An 18,941-nucleotide genomic window follows, 5' to 3' on the forward strand; every position below is an offset into this window, starting at 1 on the left:
CTGGAGTTAGCGTGGTCGCCCTGCTGCCCTGGCGCGCGCCCGCGCGGTCGTAACTCCCTGTCCCTAGCGACTCAGATCGGGACGAGAACACTGTATCAGCTTCCGTGCCCCGCCGCAAGTATTTGTAAGTGGGGTTTTGTCACCAGCCAACCTTCGCTTCATCCGCCTGGGAACCAGAGTCCCAAGCGTGCGGTCTCCTCCTCGACGGTACCGCACGGGGGAGAGAGGGCCGGAGAAATGTAAAATGTTCTGTAAGGACGCCGAGATAGAAACCGCACTTTCTCACTGCACGAGAGACGCCCGAAGAAATGTAAAATGTTCTCGTATGAAAAGCGCGCGTGAGACGCACACCGAAATCCAGAACACGCCCATAGATTTCTCTACGTCTTGGATATACGCACCGCAGGTATGTACATCTCCATCTGAACTAGAAACAGTGGTTCCACTGGATTCTGGGGCCCACTTGGTCTCGAATCCTGGCTACACAGTGTCCCGGGTGCTCTTGGGTTAGTGATTTCACTGTTCTGAGCCTCAGTTCCCTCCTTTGTAAAACAAGGCATAAAGGTCGTCCTCACACACCATAGGGTTAATTGTGGGGCGGTGTTGAAGGAGATCTCTTTTGTGGGGTGCCTGAACCGAGTACCTAGCTTGTGCACGGGCCCCTGGTATGCTGGTATGCCAGCTCATTTTATTATTGCTGTTCCGTGTACTTTGAACGCCGACATCTGCAACATATACATGTTGATTATACGCATCTTGATTATAAAACAACCAAAGGCATCTACATCCGGAATTGTCTTGCGCAGGAACTTGAAGTACAAATTGAAAGAGACGTCTACTGGTGGAGCACGCACAAGTACGTACACGCGCGCGCACACGCATCTACTTCTAACACCTGTAGCTCCTGACCCCAGAACGCCCAAAGAGCTACCCATAGGTATGAACTTTCTAGAGCTATGTGTGTAAGAGCCAGGTCGCGATCGCGGCCTCGCATCTACACTCGAATAGCCACTCTCTTGGCTGGTTGCCGTGAGGTCAAATTTGGAAACCAGCGAGGCAGAAAAGCGCGCGGACGCGAAGCGTTTGAAGCCTCTTGCAGCGCCCAAAGGCGGCTGCCTGTCTGCTGGCTTAGGGGAAAGGTCAGGACAAGGGTTTTCCTTCGTGGATGGAATTTCTGTAAGGGCCTACGCGCCGGGAACTCGCCCCACAAAGGAGGGGTGGGTTCCAGTACAGAGAGCAGATCCAGAGGGAGGCTCTACACACACGCGCACTCGCACTCGCCACCCCGCGTGCGCACCCCCGGCTTCTTCGGGCTTGTCGAGACCTGGGAGGAGGGAGCGCAGGGTCGTGACCCCGGCCTCTGCCGAGCGCGCCCTTCGGCCCCTGCAATTAGCGCCGGGAGGTCAGCAGGAACCCGGACGCCTTCACCCGCGGCTCCGAGCACAGCAAAAAAACGAGCCCGCGCCCTCCCCCTCCGCCGGTCTCAGACGCCTGGGCGCAGCCCGGCTTGGAGAAGACCTTCCCAAGGGGCGGGGGCCGGAGGGCTCAGGCCGGCACCCGCATTTGTCACCTTAAATCTACAAATCACAAAGTCGCTCGGCCCTGCAGGCTGCGGTAGCTGACCCCGGCCCGGGCCCTTTACGGACCACTGCTCACGAGAGCCATGTGCCCTTCGTCCCTGTAGACGCGGCCAGGGTAGAAACCGAAAAAAAACCAAACCAAACCAAAACAGAGTTGTAAAGAAAGAAAGAGAAAGCTAATCAGGCAAAGGGGAGTTGCATCCAGGGTCGAATCTCAGTGGTGTATATTGGGGAGGGGGGAATCCTTTCTCTCGTCATCTACCCAGCATGAACTCAGGTTATCCCCTGCCCGACAGGGTTGGGGGAACTGGTAGAGGTTTCTACACGGAGCGGCAAGGTACTTGGGAGAAAATTATGAGAGAGGATCCCCCTCATTGAATTTCCGAAGGCTCTTTGGAAACCCGAAGTCGGGAAGGACTGTTTTTCTCATCTGAGGCCCAAACAGGAGTGAAAGCGATATCCAGGAAAGGGACGACGGCGGCTTCTTCCGACGTTGGGGTGAGAGGTGGGGGGTGGCGCGGGGGGCAGAGGAGGAGGGGAGCCTGGACTGGGGTTGGCGAGGATGAGAAGGGGCAAAGGTGAAACGCCCCAGCTCCGGAACCCGGGAGGCACTGGGGAGCCGAGTAAGCGGCGGCCACCGGGGCGCGTTCGCGAGCCAGACAGATAGGTGGCACTCGAAGCTCGGGAAAAAAAAAAGGCGAAGGCGCCGGCCCCAAGTGGCCTCCGCGGCGGCCGCCGCCACCATAAAGCCCGCGGCGAGATTGCGACCGGCGCCAGGTGAGTAATAGGCAACGAAATCTAGAGAGATTGCGAGCCGCTCACCCCCAGTCCATCAGCGCCACCAGAGTTACTCATTAACATCACTATATACAAATAAGATACACGGGAGATTTAAAAAAAAAAAAAAAAAAAGGCAAGCACTGGGAGAGGCTAGATACACGTCTGAGCACCGTCCCAGAATTTGGGGGATGAGGTGGGGAGGAGGTGAGCAAATCTGGACCGTGAAAGAAAAGCATTCCTGCCCTCCTTCAGGTTGAGGCTGTTTTCGCCCCCCCATCCCCCACCCCCCGGCTCGGGGAGAGCGCTCCCGAGCACCCCGAGCCGACTGCCACCTTCCCGGGGCGCAGGCACCGCGCGTAATCGTTGGGCCAACAACCAGTCCCAGTCGGCTGCGGCCGCTGCGCGTAGGGCGCACGCCCGGGAAATCTTCGGACCCTCCGGGGAGCTAGCGCCCCAAAGATCCCCAAGCCTTGCAAAGCTCCCCCCCACCCCTCACCTCCGACCCTGAATGTTTTCCCTCCCACCCCGGGAGACAGCGCAGGAGAGGCTATGGGGCTCCCCACGTGCCTGGTTGGAGATGGAAGGGGCTATGCCCCCCTCTCCAAAAGGTCTCGACCTCTATCCCCTTCCAAGTACAGCATGAGGGCGGGGCCCGAAGGTGACAGGGGACCGAAGGTGACAGGGACTTGGGGCCGGGCTGGCGGGCTCCAGGGAAGGGGAGGGAGGGCGGCAGCCGCCAGGCAGGCTCCGGCTGCGTCCTCAAGTCAAGGCCCCTGGGGCAAGCAAAGGCCTGGAGAACCTTCCCGTCCTCCCTAAATCCCCCCCCCCCGCCCCCAACACACACACACACACACACACACACCGCTCCGAGGCGAGGCTGGGGTGGGGAGGGCAGGAGACCAAAGACTGTCATGGCCTCACCATTTTTTATTGAATGTTTCAAAGATAAATCGAACTTCAAAAGGCAACTCCCCAAACAGTCTGGAGGCTGGTTGGAGGGAAGAACTGGAGGAGGGTGTCAGCCTCCTGGGTGACTTTTCCCTCGGAGGGGGTCAACTATGCGCCCTGGAATTACCTTTCCCTTGCGGGGAAAACTGCCCTCCTCCTTCCCGTGACGCAAAGTTTGCGCAGAGCTGGCCGCGCTTCGCACGCACAATTCGGGCTGAGGCCTCTGAGGGGTGTCTTGGGTCAGCCTGGTCCAATCTGAGACACCGGGGACTACAGGGGGGCGTTCGATTTCGTTCCCTTCTCCTGCAGCTTGGAGGGTTGCTGCCTTGCCAAGCCGGGGCTGGCCACGAGGAGATTCTGCTAGTTTTTGTTTGTTTGTTCGTTTTTGTTTTGTTGTTTTTTGCACACTGGGGCAAGGAGAAATTGACTTCAATTTCCCAGATCGACGTGCAAAGGGAGAGCGAGCCTAAAACGAAAACGTTCGGATTCGTGCGGGGAAACACTGACTTAGGGAGCGAGCATTCTTTTTCCATTAAAACTTAAGTATCTGAAATTGCTATTCTATCCAATTCTAATCAGCCCCCCTTCCGTCTCTCGTTTTGCTTCCTAATTTAAAGGAAAAGTAATTTCAGATTGAAACCGCTCCCTTCACCGCCGCCGCCGCCGAGTCAGGGACTTTTGTTTTTAGTTTTGTAACTTGAGTGACATCTCATTTTGGTTCAGTGGGGGCGGTCTTAATTATTTAAAGGCAAAGAGAAGGGACTAAAGGAAGCCAGGAGAGAAAGAGGCCCATTCTCCACTTTCAGTAAAGTTCCCTAAAGAAAGCACTTAACACAAGGCCCAAAGACATTTCAATAAAAATTTATTGAAATTTCAATGATATTTTAAAGAGAGGGGGCAAAAATACAGAAAACCAAAGAACTCATCAACAATTATAACACAAAATATACCTTCATGAATTTTTGTCTTTAAACCAGCTCTCAGCAACTGACTTTTGAACTGTGAATATATATCTCTATAGGCACCAATTCAAAACACCATCAACACTGAAGACAGTAAGTAGTCAATTCCACTTTGTTTTGAAGAAATCAGACTAGCAAATACAAATACAAAAGAAAAATCATGAAGTCAAACCGTAGCCTCCGCACTCCCCACCCCACCCGCAAGCAATCTCAGAACCACCTCCCCAAGTTTTGGTAAAATAGGCAACAGCACTTTTCCCCACTTTTGGACATTAAAAAAAAATTTTTTTTTTCTTTGCAGACGACTCTTTTGAAAAGTGTGTCGGTGTCGGTGCAGAAAGTGTGTTTTCTACTTTTAAAAGCGATCCTGTGACCTTGAAATAAAACTGACTATAGGAAAACAAAACCACAAAACCTGACAGCTGCAATCCTATTTACAGAGAGCTATATACAATGTCAATAAATTAAAGTTTAATTTTTCGAGCATTCATATTCCACCTATTTACAAGAGTTATCAAATAATTACATAAATACTTTGTCTAATAGTCTCGTTTCTTCTTTATTATTTTTTAAAACCTTGTTATTGCATATACAGGAAAGAGAAAGAACTGTCAGAGGGACGACATGAGTCCTGCTACAGAGCTTAGATAAAATAAATTCATTTTTGGTGTTTTCCCCACCCCCTTCCCTTGAAATCATCCCCCTTGGGGTTGTCGAGAATCGAGGAAAAGGGTAAGGGGTAATGTCCTTTTCTCTCTAAAAGCAAGCATTCAAAAATAAAACCCACAAATACATTACTGTGGAACATGCAAAAAGAGACCTATAGCTCTTAAAACATCACAAGAATATTAAAAAGACACAGATTTCCTTAATAGAGACTAAACAAGGATGGCAGGGACTTCCCTCCCCAAACAATGCTACCCAGTAATTTATTTAGAACTGATACGCAGGTCACTAGAAAGTTTTTAATCTTCACAAACAGAATCATATTAATGTATCCATTTGTCCCCGGTATTTTTTTTTTCAATTTTATTTGTTTCCACTTGACACGGTGAAGGAAAAAAATATATATATAAATCTGCACTGGGGGAGCTTTTCAACCCCTCCCCTCCTGGGGCCTGGCTACCTCGATCTTCCCACAGCTTCCAGACCAGCCTCGAAGGAGGTGCTCCGGCCGCCAAGGCATTGACTCCCACCCCCAAGAGCTCAGTGCAACCGACGTTTCAGAGCCAGATCCCGGATGTATAAACCACGCCAAGAAGAAAGGGCTTGTTTCTAGCACATTCTCTCCAGGGAGTCCGGCACCCCTTCCCAGACAGGGCTTCACAAAGAAGGGCTGACCTCACTGCACGCCCGTGGTTTATTTGACATCCAACAAAGTGCACTGCAGACTGGACTGGACTGGAATGAAGAGACTTTTCTGGGGAGGGGTTTACGGGGATGCGCTGCGGGACCTGTCGGGCTTGGCTTCCAAGCCGCTGACCAGCCGCTGTATGTTCTGCAGTTCGCTGGTGGCCGCCTCCTTCTCCGGGCAGAGTTTGGGCGACAAGGACACGGAGCTGGAGGAGAGCGTGGAGGAGCGGCTGTTGAGTTCCGAGCCTGAGTCCACGGCCACCGAGGCCGGGCTGGCGGCCAGGGCGGCGGCCTTGCCATCGAGGGGCCCCGGGGCTGCGGCCATGGACGGCAGGGCGGTGGTGAGCAGGCTGCTGCTGTCCGGCACCGGCACGGGGATGGAGTAGGGGCTGTAGCGCAGCCGCGGGCGCATGGTGTTCAGGTTCAGGAACGGGTGGCGGTGCACGGAACTGGAGGCGGCTGCCGAGGAGGCGGCCGCCGCCGCGGCCATGTACGTGTAGGGATAAGGGAACAGGCTTCCGAAAGGCGACATGGCCAGGCCCTGCGCGAGGAAGAGAAGGCAGGGGCAGAAGAGTCAGGGCCCAGGCTCTGCGCAGTGGGGAGGAGCCAACCTCATCCATCACCCCTCCCCCACCCGTCCCCACCTTGGGTGAGTCCTTAACCTCTCTCCCTGGTGGGTAGAGAGCAGGACACTCAAACTTCTGGGTCTAGGTCCAAATCTGAGCTGTGTCAACCTAGGCCGAAGTATTCACTCCCTGTGCCTCAGCTTTCTTATATGGCAAAACCAGGGAAAAGTTTAATAATTTGCATACTTCTGGGGGACTCTGTGGGTATGAAATGAGCTGCTGCCTGCAATATACTTCACACAGGGTGCCTGGCCGATAGGACGGTTGGAAATTCTCCCATCAGAGTCCGTTGTTCCACCTGTTAAATGGGGCTACAGACAGTCTAACCCCACAAAAGTAGCTGGGTGCAAACCAGAGGGCATAAAATACTGGACATGAATTTTTTTCCATTCTTGTCGCTCCACCCCTCCGTCCTCCTACTCCAGTCTTGAAGTTTAAAAAAAAAAATCTGGGGAAGATCCTTAATCAAAAGGAAAACGGGGGTGGGCAGGATGGAGGGGGAAAGAGTAAAGGGCGTTTGCTATGAACCAAGAAATCACATATAGCCCCAGATATGCTGGTGTTACAGGTGGAGAGACTGAGTTGAGATAGGCCCCGGGTGTAGGAATTCACTCGGCTAGCAAGTGGCAGAAGCAGAATAAAAATCCGGGGACCCTGGCCCGGGTTAGTTCTCTCTGACCCACTGCCTTGGGTACTGTTAGTACCTGTCTGCCCAGGCAGGCCCTCGCCCGCCTATCACCTGCCCACCAATGACAGGAGGGTCTCCAGAAAGGGCTAGCACAGGAGGTGGGAGGGATGGAGGAAGGGCAGAAGCCAGCCCTTTTCTCAGTCCCCTCCTCTTTCCAGAGGGGGAGGCCAGTCCTGCCTCTTGGCTCAGGGAAGGGAGATGAATGTGCTCAGACAAAACAAAAGGCAAGGGCATGCAGAAAACCCCATAGAACCTTTTCGCCGGGGTTCAGAGCATTTTCAGCAGCCTGAGACTTCTCCCCAGCTGCTGGAGCCCCAACACAGCTGTCTGAGCCATACACAGGCCGCCAAGCCTGCCACAGCCCCAGCCTGTCCTTCTCTGACATTTCCCACGTGTGCACAAGCCATTAACCCTTTGGGGAACAGGCTGGCCTGCGACGGGTGGGGGAGCAGGGAAATAGCTTCATATTGGAGGTTCAAGAATCAACTCTTCCCCGGGGAGTCACTTCCCTTACCAGGTCATGGTCTCTCCCTCCTCTAAGTCTTGGGGGAGGGTTGGCTGTGCAACATTTAAGAGACATTTCAACTCTGAAGCTAAAATCACAGCCTCTGGAAAAGGCCCTGGAATCTGACTGACTGCCTGGGGTAGAGTCTCAGGTCCACCACCTACCAGCTGTGTGTCCTTGGATAAGTTACTCAACATCTCTGATCTCTGTCCTTTCATCTAGAAGGTGGAGGTGATCATAGGATCGCTGAAGTCAGAATAGATCGAGTACTTAGAAAAGCACCCGGCACAAAGTAAGTGCTGTGTAGAGTTATTATCTGTTATTACCATCTAGTTACTCTGCTAGAAATAGCCCTTAACTTAGAAAAAAAATTTTTTTAAGTTTTGGTGGGGAGTGTGAGGTTATGATGAATCAATAAGTCTTGCACCTAGTAATAATAATGATGATGACAATAATAATAATTATTATTGAAAGCTTCTAGGCAGGGGGACTGGGTGAGTGCCCGGGATCTAAGGACAGGCAAACGAGAGTCAACGAGGGGCCGGAGAGGCGGTTGATAAATACCTGAGAGGCCAGGACATGCTGCTGGAGGTGGAAGGGCAGGGTGGCCGCGGACGCCCCCGACAGTCCCTGCGCCGCGGCGGCCGAGGCCATGGCCGTAGAATCCAGGCCCGAGACGCCAGTGGAGGCCCCGGACACGGTGGCCAGCAGGGGCCCCATGCCAGCGGCCATGCTGGAGAAGGCACCCCCCATGGCGAACTGGCCGGGGTGCAGGAAGAGCGGGTGCCCGTTGAAGAACTGCTGGCCGGCCAGGCCGGGGGCGAAACCGAGGCCGGGCAGGGGGCCCTGGCCCAGGTGCGCGGCGGCCGCGTCCGTCTGCACGGTGAGCGGCGCGAAGGCCTCCTTGCCCGGCAGCGCGCGCGCCTCCTCGGCCTTGGAAGGGGCCGCGCCCTCGCGGCCCGGGCTCCGGCGCTCCTCGGCTCCCAGGCCGCGGGTGCTGGACGAGATGGTGGCCGGGCTGTGGCGCGAGTCGGGCGACGCCTTGTCCAGCCGCCCGCTGTCCCGGGGCCGGCCGCCGGGCTCGGCTACGAAGAGGTGCGCCTTGACCGCCGGGCTGCCCTTGTCCCGGCACGGATCCTCCGACGTGGTGGTGGTGATTTTGGCCGCGTCGCAGGCCTCCGGGCCGTGCTCCTCTTTGCTCTCGGCCTCGGTGTCGCTCTCACCCTCGCTGGGACACAGATCTGCCAAAGGAGGGAAACAAAAGCCAAGCAGAAAGGCGTTAGCTCTGAAACCCGGGCCAGCAGAATTCCAGTTCCCCACTTTGAATCCCAGCTCAGCCACTTCCCAGCTGTGTAACCCCAGGAAGCCCCTTAACCTCTCTGCGCCTCAGTTTTCTCATCTGCAAAGTGGGAGTGATGATACCGCAAATTTTAGTGGAAGGATGCAACAAGCTAGTAACGAATTTCAAGTATGTAGATAGAGCGGCACCCCTCCGTCCATAGATCCTTCCCCAAATGGGTAGTGAATTTTACTATTTTACACAAGTGAGGACTGAGCTCCTACTAGGTCAGACAAAGCCTTTACTGGCCTTTTTCCCCATTCGATTGCAAATTCAGTTTTTAAAAATTAAAACTGACTTACACTAAAACTCACTGCGGGAACACCTTCTAGTTACCCTCTCTTTGTTCCCTGAGTGATTGAGAGCAGTCCCTTCCACAAATCTGTGGATTTCTTTCAGAAGGATTTGTTTGGAGAGAACCCTGACATTTGAATTGGTAGTGGCAGAATTGAACACTCCTCCCCCAACATGCATGCACACACACACACACACACACACACACACACACTCCACTGAGCCTTCTCTGTTTCCCCTGTCTCTGCAGACAGAGATGGGTGATAAGCGGCCCACTCACTGCCTGAAGACAATCATGGATTCTCTTTTGCTCTCACCACACCCTCTGTGGGTGTCCTACCAGTAAAAAAAAAAAAAAGAAAAAGGGATCCCGTTTTGTGTTTAAAGCTTGAATGGATTGAAGACATAAAGAACTCTCATTTTATTTCACTTGAAAAACAGGTCTCTTCCTATTGAGAGCATGTGTGTCTTTCCAAATAAATAGTTCTTGCTCTTTAAACACAGGAAACCAACTGGGGATTTGAACAGCTCCTCCTCTCCCACCCCTGCCCTCCCCAACCCAGATTCTCAGTGCTTCATCTTCTCTCACAGGTCCATGGTGGCTCTATAGCTGGATTTCTCTTGGTCACCTTCCCTGTTCCAGGTGGCCAAAAATCCCCTGACTCCTCCCACCCCCAGCCTAACACATTTTAACCTAGAGTTTGAAGATATTGTGAAAAAAAGTCAGCTGCTGCTTGGTTGGAGGGGTGGGGTGGGGGTGTGGGAAAAAGAAAGAGAGAGAGAGGGATGCTCCAGGCGCCCACCCAGAGGGAATACAGGAGCTGGGACTACTCCTTCCTCCCTGCCAACTCAGTGTCTGGGCGAAAGGGGTCTGAGCTCTCAGAGGAACTTAGGGAAGGGGGACACACCTGATCACCCTTTGTGAGATTTGGCTCCTGTTTACAAACTTCTAGAAGGATCTGAAGCTTTGGAGGGGTCAGGTTCCCTGGTGGGTGCCCCCAGCCCCCAACTCTTCAGGCTTCCAAGAGCTGGAGAAATCTGAGAAATCAGAGGTGGCCAGATTTACCTTTGAGGTTGGATGTCCCTACGGTGGAGACGGCCGGAGAGGAGGACTGAGCGAAGCAGCTGAAGGAAGCCTGCTCGCTGGAGGACTCGTCGGAGGTGCCATTCTCCTTTTTGTGTCTGTCATCGAACACCCTCATGGACTGCAGGGTGAGCTGCTTTCTGTGGCAGAAGCCCACACACACCCAGCGTTACATATCAGAACAGGATTTTCGGCCTCACCCTCTCCAAAGAGGCGCACACATGCCCAGGGGGATGGGAGGGGGAAAGAAGGCTTTGGGTGTATTTATTCAAGATCAGAGGGATTCATTAGGGAAGGGGTATTGGCTAGGGCAGTGAAATCTTGTTTAAAAGTAAAGAGCAACTTTGGGCCTCACTGGTTCCAGTTCTCACACCTGCCCAAGAGTTACCGACTGCTCCTTTGGGAGCTGCAGGTCCAGGTGATGGCAAGATAATGTCTTCATGAGGGGCAGGACCGTACCTGGTGACCCTGAGCCACTAGATATCAGGTTGGGCCATCTCATGATCATGCATTTGTACCTGGATTTCCCTACCCTCAGAGTTCAACGGGAAGGCAGGAGGGGTTTGAGTCTTTGTTCTTGTGAATTAGACATGAATTATGATGTCATCTTATGAAATAAACCATGATATGAAAAAAAAAAAAGTAAAGAGCGAGACGGGAGATTGGAGCCAGCCAGAGACAGCTGAGCAGCCTGCCTCACAGACTGAGGGGAACAGAGGACTCAAAGCAGTGAACACAAAGGGCGGACCAACTCCACACGGGTTGCTAAGATTGGGAAGAAGTGGTTATTTCATGGTGCACTTTACTGTAATTGGTTCACCAACACATTAATTGGACTTAAAAAAATCTATTTTGATGTGAGAAATCATTTCTTAATGCCCAGCCCCTCCCCCAGGGGATAGGTTAAAAATTGGGGCTGATTTTCTGGATTTTCGAAATTCTTTGAACGCGGGTGGGGGAGGGGAGAGCTTCTTTTATATACCAGCCAGCTGTCTGCTTAATGCAGAATGATACATGTCCCCACAGAAGGAGGGGGCCATAGATGTCTCCAGGGGCTTCAGTTCTGTCTGAGGGTATTTGCCAGACAAGACTGCAAAAATTCCAAGGCATTTTGTGAATGGCTTAGTCCTTTCCCGGGACCTGCCCAGGATGAACTTAAACTAATTAGAAATTAATAGGCATCTGTATATAATCTGTATCCCTGATACTTTTCTTGCAGAGACATCTTTCTATGGGGTGGCCTAGTTAACTTCCTTTAAGGTAACATGGAAGAGGTAGAGAAAGTGGGGTACCGAAATCGGTTAAGCTCTTGGCTGAGGGGCATCAAACCGTTTTCCACCCTTCCCCCGCCCTTCCCCCACCCTTCTCAAGGTAAGTGCCTGCATCCCACTTCTAACAGTTGAGTGTCGGGACCTAGAAAAGCGATTTTCTAAATTATCTGAGAAACAACTCTCTCAGCTCACCTTTTTTCTCTCCTGCCATTTCCAGTGTCCCGGAAACCTTTTGCAAAAGGGTTGTTGTCTATTTTTAACTGAGTTATCTAGAGAAGGAGACACAAGCAAGAAAGAGACACTGGCTTCATTTTCTAGAATGTTCTGGGAGTGTTTCCCCCAACTCATTAATCTACTAGAAATCTGACTTCCAACCACCGGAGAAGTCATTTGGATAGGCCAGGTTGAAGAGAAAGAGAGAGGCGAACACAGAAGAAGTTTGGAGGGGGCCAGGAGGAAAACCAAAGCAAACTGTGTCATGGCTGGCATCTCCCATTGGAGGCCAAACCAGGGATTCCAGGCTGAAATGATCCTGCCTGGGCAGCCAACAGCCTGGGCTTAGAAATGGAAAAGCTGTCAAGGGGCAACCTGTAGATCTTAAAATTATGCTTTCCTTTAGATTTTTTATACAGAGCAATGATCATAAAATATGTTATGGTATATTTCCTGCCCCAAAACACACGCACAAACATACACACAGCACATCCTCCAACCTTTTCTGTAAATCTAATAAAATGATTTATGGGGTTTCACTACCCTTGTGCTGGAGTGGGCTTGATTTTTTTTGCTGGGTGTCGGGGGAGTGTGTTTCAGGAATTACGATATTGACAATTATAGATTTAGAAGGACCGAATGACCACTGGAAACATTTGTTTTCATTTATATGCCCTGCCACCGCCATTAGGTGGAGAAGGCCCATGGCCGCTTTGATCAAAAATGCTGTATTTTATTATTCCATTAACAACTTAGATTCATAGCATTCTGGGTCTAGAGGGTGCGTGCATTTTTACACGCTGAGGAAAAATAGTATGTAATCTTTCAAATCCCTTCCCTGCGGTGGGGTCGGGGATGGGGATGATGTATACAGAGTTCGCTAGAGGTGGGAAAAGGGCCCCTTGGACGGATTCTTGTTCTTGGAATAAATCCTGCTTGCACTTCTTGCAGGGAGAGGAGGTCCTGATGTCCTAGTCTCCAGACCAAGGAACCAGACCTGGAACACCCCCATCAGCGGGCCCCAGAGGACCCACTCATAGTGAGAGTGAATTCAAAATGGAGGGCGTCGTCTAGTGAGCTGGACTGGCACTGAGGTCCAGGGTTCAGAAGTTGAAGGGCAGAGGTCCTCAGGTGCCCCCCACCCCCCTACCCCCCGCCCCCCTTAACTGCCTGCTAACAGCCAAGCTGGCGCCCGGTGAACCCGCAGCAAGACTCACTTTCTCTGTGTCTCTCTGTACACACGCCCATGACCTTCGGGCCACCATAGCTTTACATACCAGGTGCTGCCTGCTGTTCCATTTGGGGGTACTCGTAATCCCCGGCCTCAGGCCCCGGGAGAAAAAAAAAACCCTTCAAATGAAGTGGTGACTTCGGTCATCTCATCTCAAAAGCCTCAGACAACTCAATTAGCATGACCCTGTGATCAGAGTAGGTTTTTCCAAACACACACACACACACACCATAAAAAACACAGCAGCGTAAAAGGTAATAAAAACCAGACCAGCTACTCGGGATTTCTGGCTAGGGGAGAAAATCTGGTCTCTGCTGGGACTCTCCTCCCAAGATCCTGAATGGCTTTTGCCTTCAATTTTAGCTGGTTCCTTTCGAACCTGATTTCTTGACCCTTCTTCCTGAAGGGGAAGAGGATGAACCTTGAAACCAACAGGAGAAAGCCCTGGGTCGGGTGGGGCGGGCAACAGTAAGGACGGGTGGTTACAGGAGCTTCTCACTGCCAGAGTTAGTGGGGCATTTTTTTTCACTCGGCATTGGATTCCTAGCTGGTCAAGTTTTTTTTTTTTTTTCCCTTCTGCCTCTGCAGTGTGCCAGTGCCCCTTCCCCGCAAAGCTCCAGTGAAGGTCAAATCACAAAAGAAAAATCAGAGTCCCATCCCTGTGCTCTTGTGACTTTCTTATCCTCTCCCCAGAGCAGCTTAAAGGGGGGAGGGGAAGTAGGTGTTAATATCACGATTAAAAAGAAAAGCGACTTTGGTTACCTTATCATTCTGGTATGCGGTCACAGCGATGAATTCGGTTTCGGGGAACAAGTACGTCCGAAAAGTACTATAAGGAAGTTTTAAGATGTCATTGGCCCTCACAATGTGGAAGCGAGGCTGGTATTTATGCATGGAGTTCAGTATAGTCTGCAGGGGCCGGAAGAGGAGAGACACACATCACAAGAGGATTTAGTGGGAAGAACAGGACCCTAGGACCCCTGTCAGGCCGACGTCTACCCCACCGAAGGGCACCACGCTTGTACCAAGCCCACCTCCTTGGAGTACCTCTGTGGGAACATTCAGCTCCCCACGTAATCTTCTGGAGAATCCAAATTGCTCCTCAATTTCCAAAGGGTCCTCCCCCACCCTCACCATCTAAGGTTGATTCGTACCTTGAACCCTAGCCTACCTGAGTACCAAAACTATAATTCCCCTGCCACGTTGCTTGATCACTTGGGAAGGCCAAAGTCTTAAAAGATAGAGAAAAACATGCATTTTAATTTACAAAATGATTCAGTCTTTTAAGTGCCCACTAATTGACGAGCCCAATCCACTTAAAGCCCTGAAAGGCTGAACTCTAGAGAGGAATATTTATGCCTTAATCAAATCAAGGGCTTCAAATGCAATTCCTGCCCCCTGAAGATATTTCCGTGCCATTCACGTCTTCCTGGGCCTAATCTTTCTGCTTATTCCTCACTTATCACTCTGTTTATTTTATTGAAATGTTGGGGAGGCGTAGGGGCAGGGGGCAAAAGGTCCTTTGCTTGACTTTTACAAGCAATCTAAGTCTCCTGAAAGTTTCTAGGAACTCCCTCCCTGAATCCATACATATACTCCCAACACATATGCAATTTTTGTACTGGGAAATCTAAGTCTCATTTCTAGTAAACCTGACTTTCACCTAAGCCCAATTCTTCTTTAGTCCAAGGGAAGAACATCTTTCAAAATCTGTATTCACACCCTCTCACCAACAGAGTCAAGACTTCGAACCTTAAAACTCCCCTAAGCAACAATATGGCTGCTTTCAAAACAGAAGTTTGATACCGTAAAACAAATCCCTTACGAACATCTACCTTTGACACTGATTTTACGTCTTCACGATTGCTTTTGAACTTCCCTGTCAGGTCAGTTACCAAGACCTGGACTTGCCACAGAACATGAGCCTCACTTCTTTCAGAATGCCAGGCCTTCCATTATCTGAAGAGAAACACCCTGGAATTCTCTCTCCATCTCTGTTTGCGGATCGAGCAAGTTTGCTATGCTTGGCAACTGAGAGCGAGGGAGAAACTCTCGGTTTTACAAGGAAGGTGGAAGCACTGCCTTTGCTAGAGAGAAGAAAGAGAAAATTTTATCAAAGGGAAGCCATGAAACTTACAAATCCGTGTTTGTCCGAAATGTTGTTGGTGAGTTTCAGTTTGTGGAAAGTGACAACTTTGGACATCCACTGTTCCCCGGTGGCAGGGCTGTCGGGGTGAATGTACATTCTCTTTGGCATTTCAGGGTCAGCCTTTCCCGCCACCATCCACCGAGAATTGTGAAATTTATACCGACAGTCATCTGCAGCGATAATGTCCATCAACAAAATGTATTTGGCTTTTTTATCCAGCCCTGAACACCTTACTTTAAATGGAGGAAACATTCGCCTACGAGGGGAGAGAAGAGAGAGGAAAAAAATATCACTCAGTTTCCCGGGTTTGATCTTCTACCTAAAATATTTAAATCAAATTTAAAACTTTCGATTACATTTGATGAGCTTGTGCCATTCAGAGTAGGGCGACTGGATGCAAAGTTGTTTCCTTCCACAACAGAAGGATTAAATATGCTCAAAAGGCTCTATTTTAAATGTCCCAAGATTCGAAACAAATGAATTGTGGCACTGGATTTCTCTACATCATCTAATAATTTCTTTGTAATTTTTGTGGTCTCTTGTATGACTTTATAGATTGCCCTCCTGAGAGGGAAATTCCTGCCTCTGCCTTTTCCTCTGCCTTTTTTTCTGGCTGTCTAGTTGTAAACAGCTTGGGTAGGATTTTAGTCAAGTTCAGTCAGTCGAGGTAGAATTTTCCACCACCCATTGATGAGAAAATGTTAAACGTATCAAGAAAAGAAATGTCGAGTTGCACCCCTCCCTGCTGTGGAACAGCAGTCCCGCTGCTGGCGAAATGAAACTGTACTTTGGTGAGTTCTCAAAACGAATTCTGTAGATTGGGGTGGACGCCCAGGCCTGATCACCAGCCTATCGTGCCGCTAACCACATTCTCCCCACTGCTCGGGGCCAGACCAAAACGGCAAGACTCCACCACCAAATTGCTTTTTACTTTCCAGAGGCGTTGGCATTCTGTACTTTTGACTTAAAAGGGAGCAGAGAGCGGGTCGCTGTGAAACTGCCTATGTGTCTTCTGGGAGGATTTTATGGCAAACTTTGGCCTCATTTAGCTTGGAAAGACACAGAAAACTAAAGACCTGAAGAGAGGGATTTTCTTTTTATTCCTTCAACTTTATGCCTTGGTAGACTTTGATGCCATTTTAAAAAAAATCAGTGATTTTAAGTGACAGGCACGTTTTGGTCAGGCAAGGACCTCTAAACGTTATGTAAAACGTGGTTGATAATATTCACACATGAAACAGCAGTATGGGGCTTCCTGCTGGCTCCTTGGGTCTGCAAACATAATCTTAATTAGCCAAAATTGCCTATTGAACTCTCCCTCGATTACAGACACACGAAGCAGTATGGACAAACCCCAAATGCCCTTCGGTTTCTCTCTGACGCTGGCAGGGGCAGGCTCAGGCCCCCTGCAGACCCAGGGGCTAGGCTGGAGGGCAGAAAAGGCAGGGCAGCTCCTTCCAGGCCTCCTGCTACCACACAAACAAAAAGGGCTGTAAGTGTTTCTCTCCGAGAGCAAAATGAACCAAACAAAAATACAACATCTATAAAGACACAAGAATGCTCCAGAAAGGTTTGAAACACTGAACTGCCTGCAGTGGGGTGCTTTTCTTTCTTCCTGCAGAGATGTCTGGGCAGCACTGAAAAAATTCTACCTATCCTGTACGGAACCCGGGATGCAGACCCAGGTAGGAAAAACGGCCGGCTGCAGACGCCCAGGTAAGCTGAAATCTCCTACCACAGGGGCAGGGCCCGGGGAGGTCTCTGTACACAGTTCTGGTACACAGTTCCGGGGGAACCGTGTTTACCTCTAAGCCGGAATAACTGGCAAACCGACCGTTCTGGGAGGCGAGAGAGAAAAGGAGGAAAGAAACCTTCAGTAGTTTGGAGGAGGGGGCCCGCCGCTTGCTTACCTTCCCGACTTGGTAATGACCATCTCCGTGCCCCGCTTGTGGAACTGATCCCAAAGTTCTTTGGCCTCGAGGTGCACCTTGGGGTCATCCTCCACTTCTTCTTCCGGCTCCATGGTCTTCAGAGGCCTCAGATGTGTCTGCGGCCCCAGGGACGAGAAAGGGATGCCGGTCTCGGCCGCCCCCACCAATTGATCCATGATCGGCTTGGCCAGGGCGCCGGGCAGCGAGAGCGCCGCCGCGCCGTTGGGCGGCAGAGTCAGCGCGGGGAAGAAGGGCGGCTGGTGACCCAGCACCGCGCTCATGGCGAAGTCCGGCGCCCGGTGAGGTAGGAACGGATGGTAGGCCATGCTTGTCCCAGGGATGACCGGATCTCTCATGGAGAGGCTCATCCACTCCAGGCGGGGCGCTGGGCTCCAGCCGGGGACGAGTCCGCAGCTGCTGTTCTGTTTTGTTTTTGTTTTTTAACAGCAGCGCATAGTTTGGAGGAGGGGAAAAAGAAAGAAAGAACAAAAAAAGCGGGGGATCACAACTAAAGCACCTCAAAGTGAGGGGAGGGGGAAGTGTCTTTTCGGGAGGGGAATGCCGCTTTTAAAGAGGGCAAGGCGAGAAATCAGGAGACATAGTCGCTCGGATGACTGTCCTTGTGTCTTGCGTTTTCAAAAAGCCGCTCCTGGAAGTCGGTTTACGAGGCGAGAGGAACGAGCAGGGTCTGGATTCGTGCCGGAGCCCTGCTGCTTGGCTCGAAATAGACACGCCAGCCCTCGGTCCCGGCAGTCCCCCTCCAGCCCCCAGTTCTTTGTTGTAAATGCGAACGGTTCTCCTAGGAGACTTTTTACCTTTTCTTCTCCTTCTTCTTCCCCCGCCCCCCTATCTCTCTGCCTCTCCCTCTGGCTCGCAGGAGGCGTCTGCAGTTGCGCTAGACCAGCTTGAACTGCGAGCGAGAGAGCGGAAAAAGTCTCCCTCCTTTAAAAAAAAAACAACAACAACTCTGATTGAAGCCCTCTTCTACCAGCGCTATCAAAACTTGTACTGCAAACGGGCTTCCGTTCGCCCTCCTCCTCCTTCCTCCGCTCCGAGCCTGGTGTCTGGGTTTCAATCCGAATCTTGGTGTGCTCTTCTCCCGCGCCTCTCTTCCTTGTCCTAAAACGTGAGCGAATTCTCTTCCTAAATCTGCGTCCAGACGCGCAGGGCAGGGAGGACTTAGGGGGGAGGAGGGGAATGAAAAGAAGGGAGAGAGAGAGGGAGAGAGAGAGAGAGAGAGAGAGAGAGAGAGAGAGAGAGAGAGAGAGAGAGAGGGAGAGAGAGAGAGAGAGGAGAGAGAGACAGAGTGGGAGAGGGAGCGCGAGGAGAGGGAGGGAGCGAGAGAAAGCCAGAGAGAGCTCCTCGCCACCCTCCTCCGCCTCTAGAATTCCCCGGGCGTCTGCTCGGCGGTCTAGAAGGTCGGGCTCTGCTGTGGGCTGCGGAGAGCCGGAGGCCTCTTGATTGGCTCTTTGACGCTTTCGGACCAATTGTGTTGCTGCATAGGCGTGGTTTTCACAGGTCGAGTGCTGGGGGATAGAGCCGAGTTATAAAAAGAAGGTGTCGGAAACTGTAACGTCGCAGCGCCGCATCGGTACTACTGCCTGTCCTGTGAATATGTCAACATGATCAGAGGGAGGGCGGGGAGCCACTGGGGAGCGCGCGCACCGAGTCGCCTCTAGGTGGCTTATCAAGAGATCGCTGCAGCCTCAGAGCTCGCTCGCTCTGGCTCAGCCCACGTCTGAAATGCCTCAGCCATCCAGCCCGGGATAGAGGGAGGAGGCCGGGCAAGGAGCACGGGGGAGGGAGGCGGGAGCGAGCGAGCCGGGCCAGAAAGGCGGAGAGCGCGCCCGGCGCCGGGCAGGGGCGCTCGCCTCTCGCGCGCTCGGCTCGCCTCTGGCCGCCGCGGTCGTTTCTCTCTCCCGCACACCCTCTTAGCCCGGCCCCGGGCGAGCCGAGCGGACGGCCCAGGCTCCCGCGAGCTGTCCTC

At 51.8% G+C, this 18,941-nt stretch overlaps 1 protein-coding gene across 2 annotated transcripts; it reads right to left on the reverse strand.

The window, feature by feature from the left end:
• Nucleotides 1-5,702: 5,702 nt before the first annotated feature.
• On the reverse strand, nt 5,703-17,322 carry TBX3 (T-box transcription factor 3). 2 transcript variants are annotated; one of them, XM_065889772.1, is made up of 8 exons: nt 16,934-17,322; nt 15,012-15,279; nt 14,046-14,105; nt 13,637-13,783; nt 11,623-11,699; nt 10,142-10,299; nt 8,007-8,683; nt 5,703-6,164 (listed from the first exon to the last, which is right to left on the reverse strand). In XM_065889772.1, exons 1-8 carry the CDS (start codon nt 17,320-17,322, stop codon nt 5,703-5,705), a joined length of 2,238 nt encoding a protein of 745 aa, XP_065745844.1. The 2 variants fall into 2 exon arrangements, with proteins under 2 accessions (XP_065745844.1, XP_065745845.1); XM_065889773.1 differs by lacking the exon at nt 14,046-14,105.
• Between the last annotated feature and the right edge of the window lie 1,619 nt (nt 17,323-18,941).

This window comes from Phocoena phocoena, chromosome 13, assembly GCF_963924675.1.
Source record: "Phocoena phocoena chromosome 13, mPhoPho1.1, whole genome shotgun sequence".
Classification (NCBI taxonomy): Eukaryota; Metazoa; Chordata; class Mammalia; order Artiodactyla; family Phocoenidae; genus Phocoena; species Phocoena phocoena.

What these genes read in the sequence shown, in the direction of transcription:
- TBX3 (XM_065889772.1), bottom strand. Translation starts at nt 17,322, where the DNA reads ATGAGCCTCTCCATGAGAGATCCGGTCATCCCTGGGACAAGCATGGCC. An exon ending in CCGCATACCAGAATGATAAG is followed by an intron (nt 11,700 to 13,636) that starts GTAACCAAAGTC and finishes CTCCTTCTCTAG; the next exon opens with ATAACTCAGTTAAAAATAGA. An exon ending in AGGGACATCCAACCTCAAAG is followed by an intron (nt 8,684 to 10,141) that starts GTAAATCTGGCC and finishes CTCCTTTGGCAG; the next exon opens with ATCTGTGTCCCAGCGAGGGT.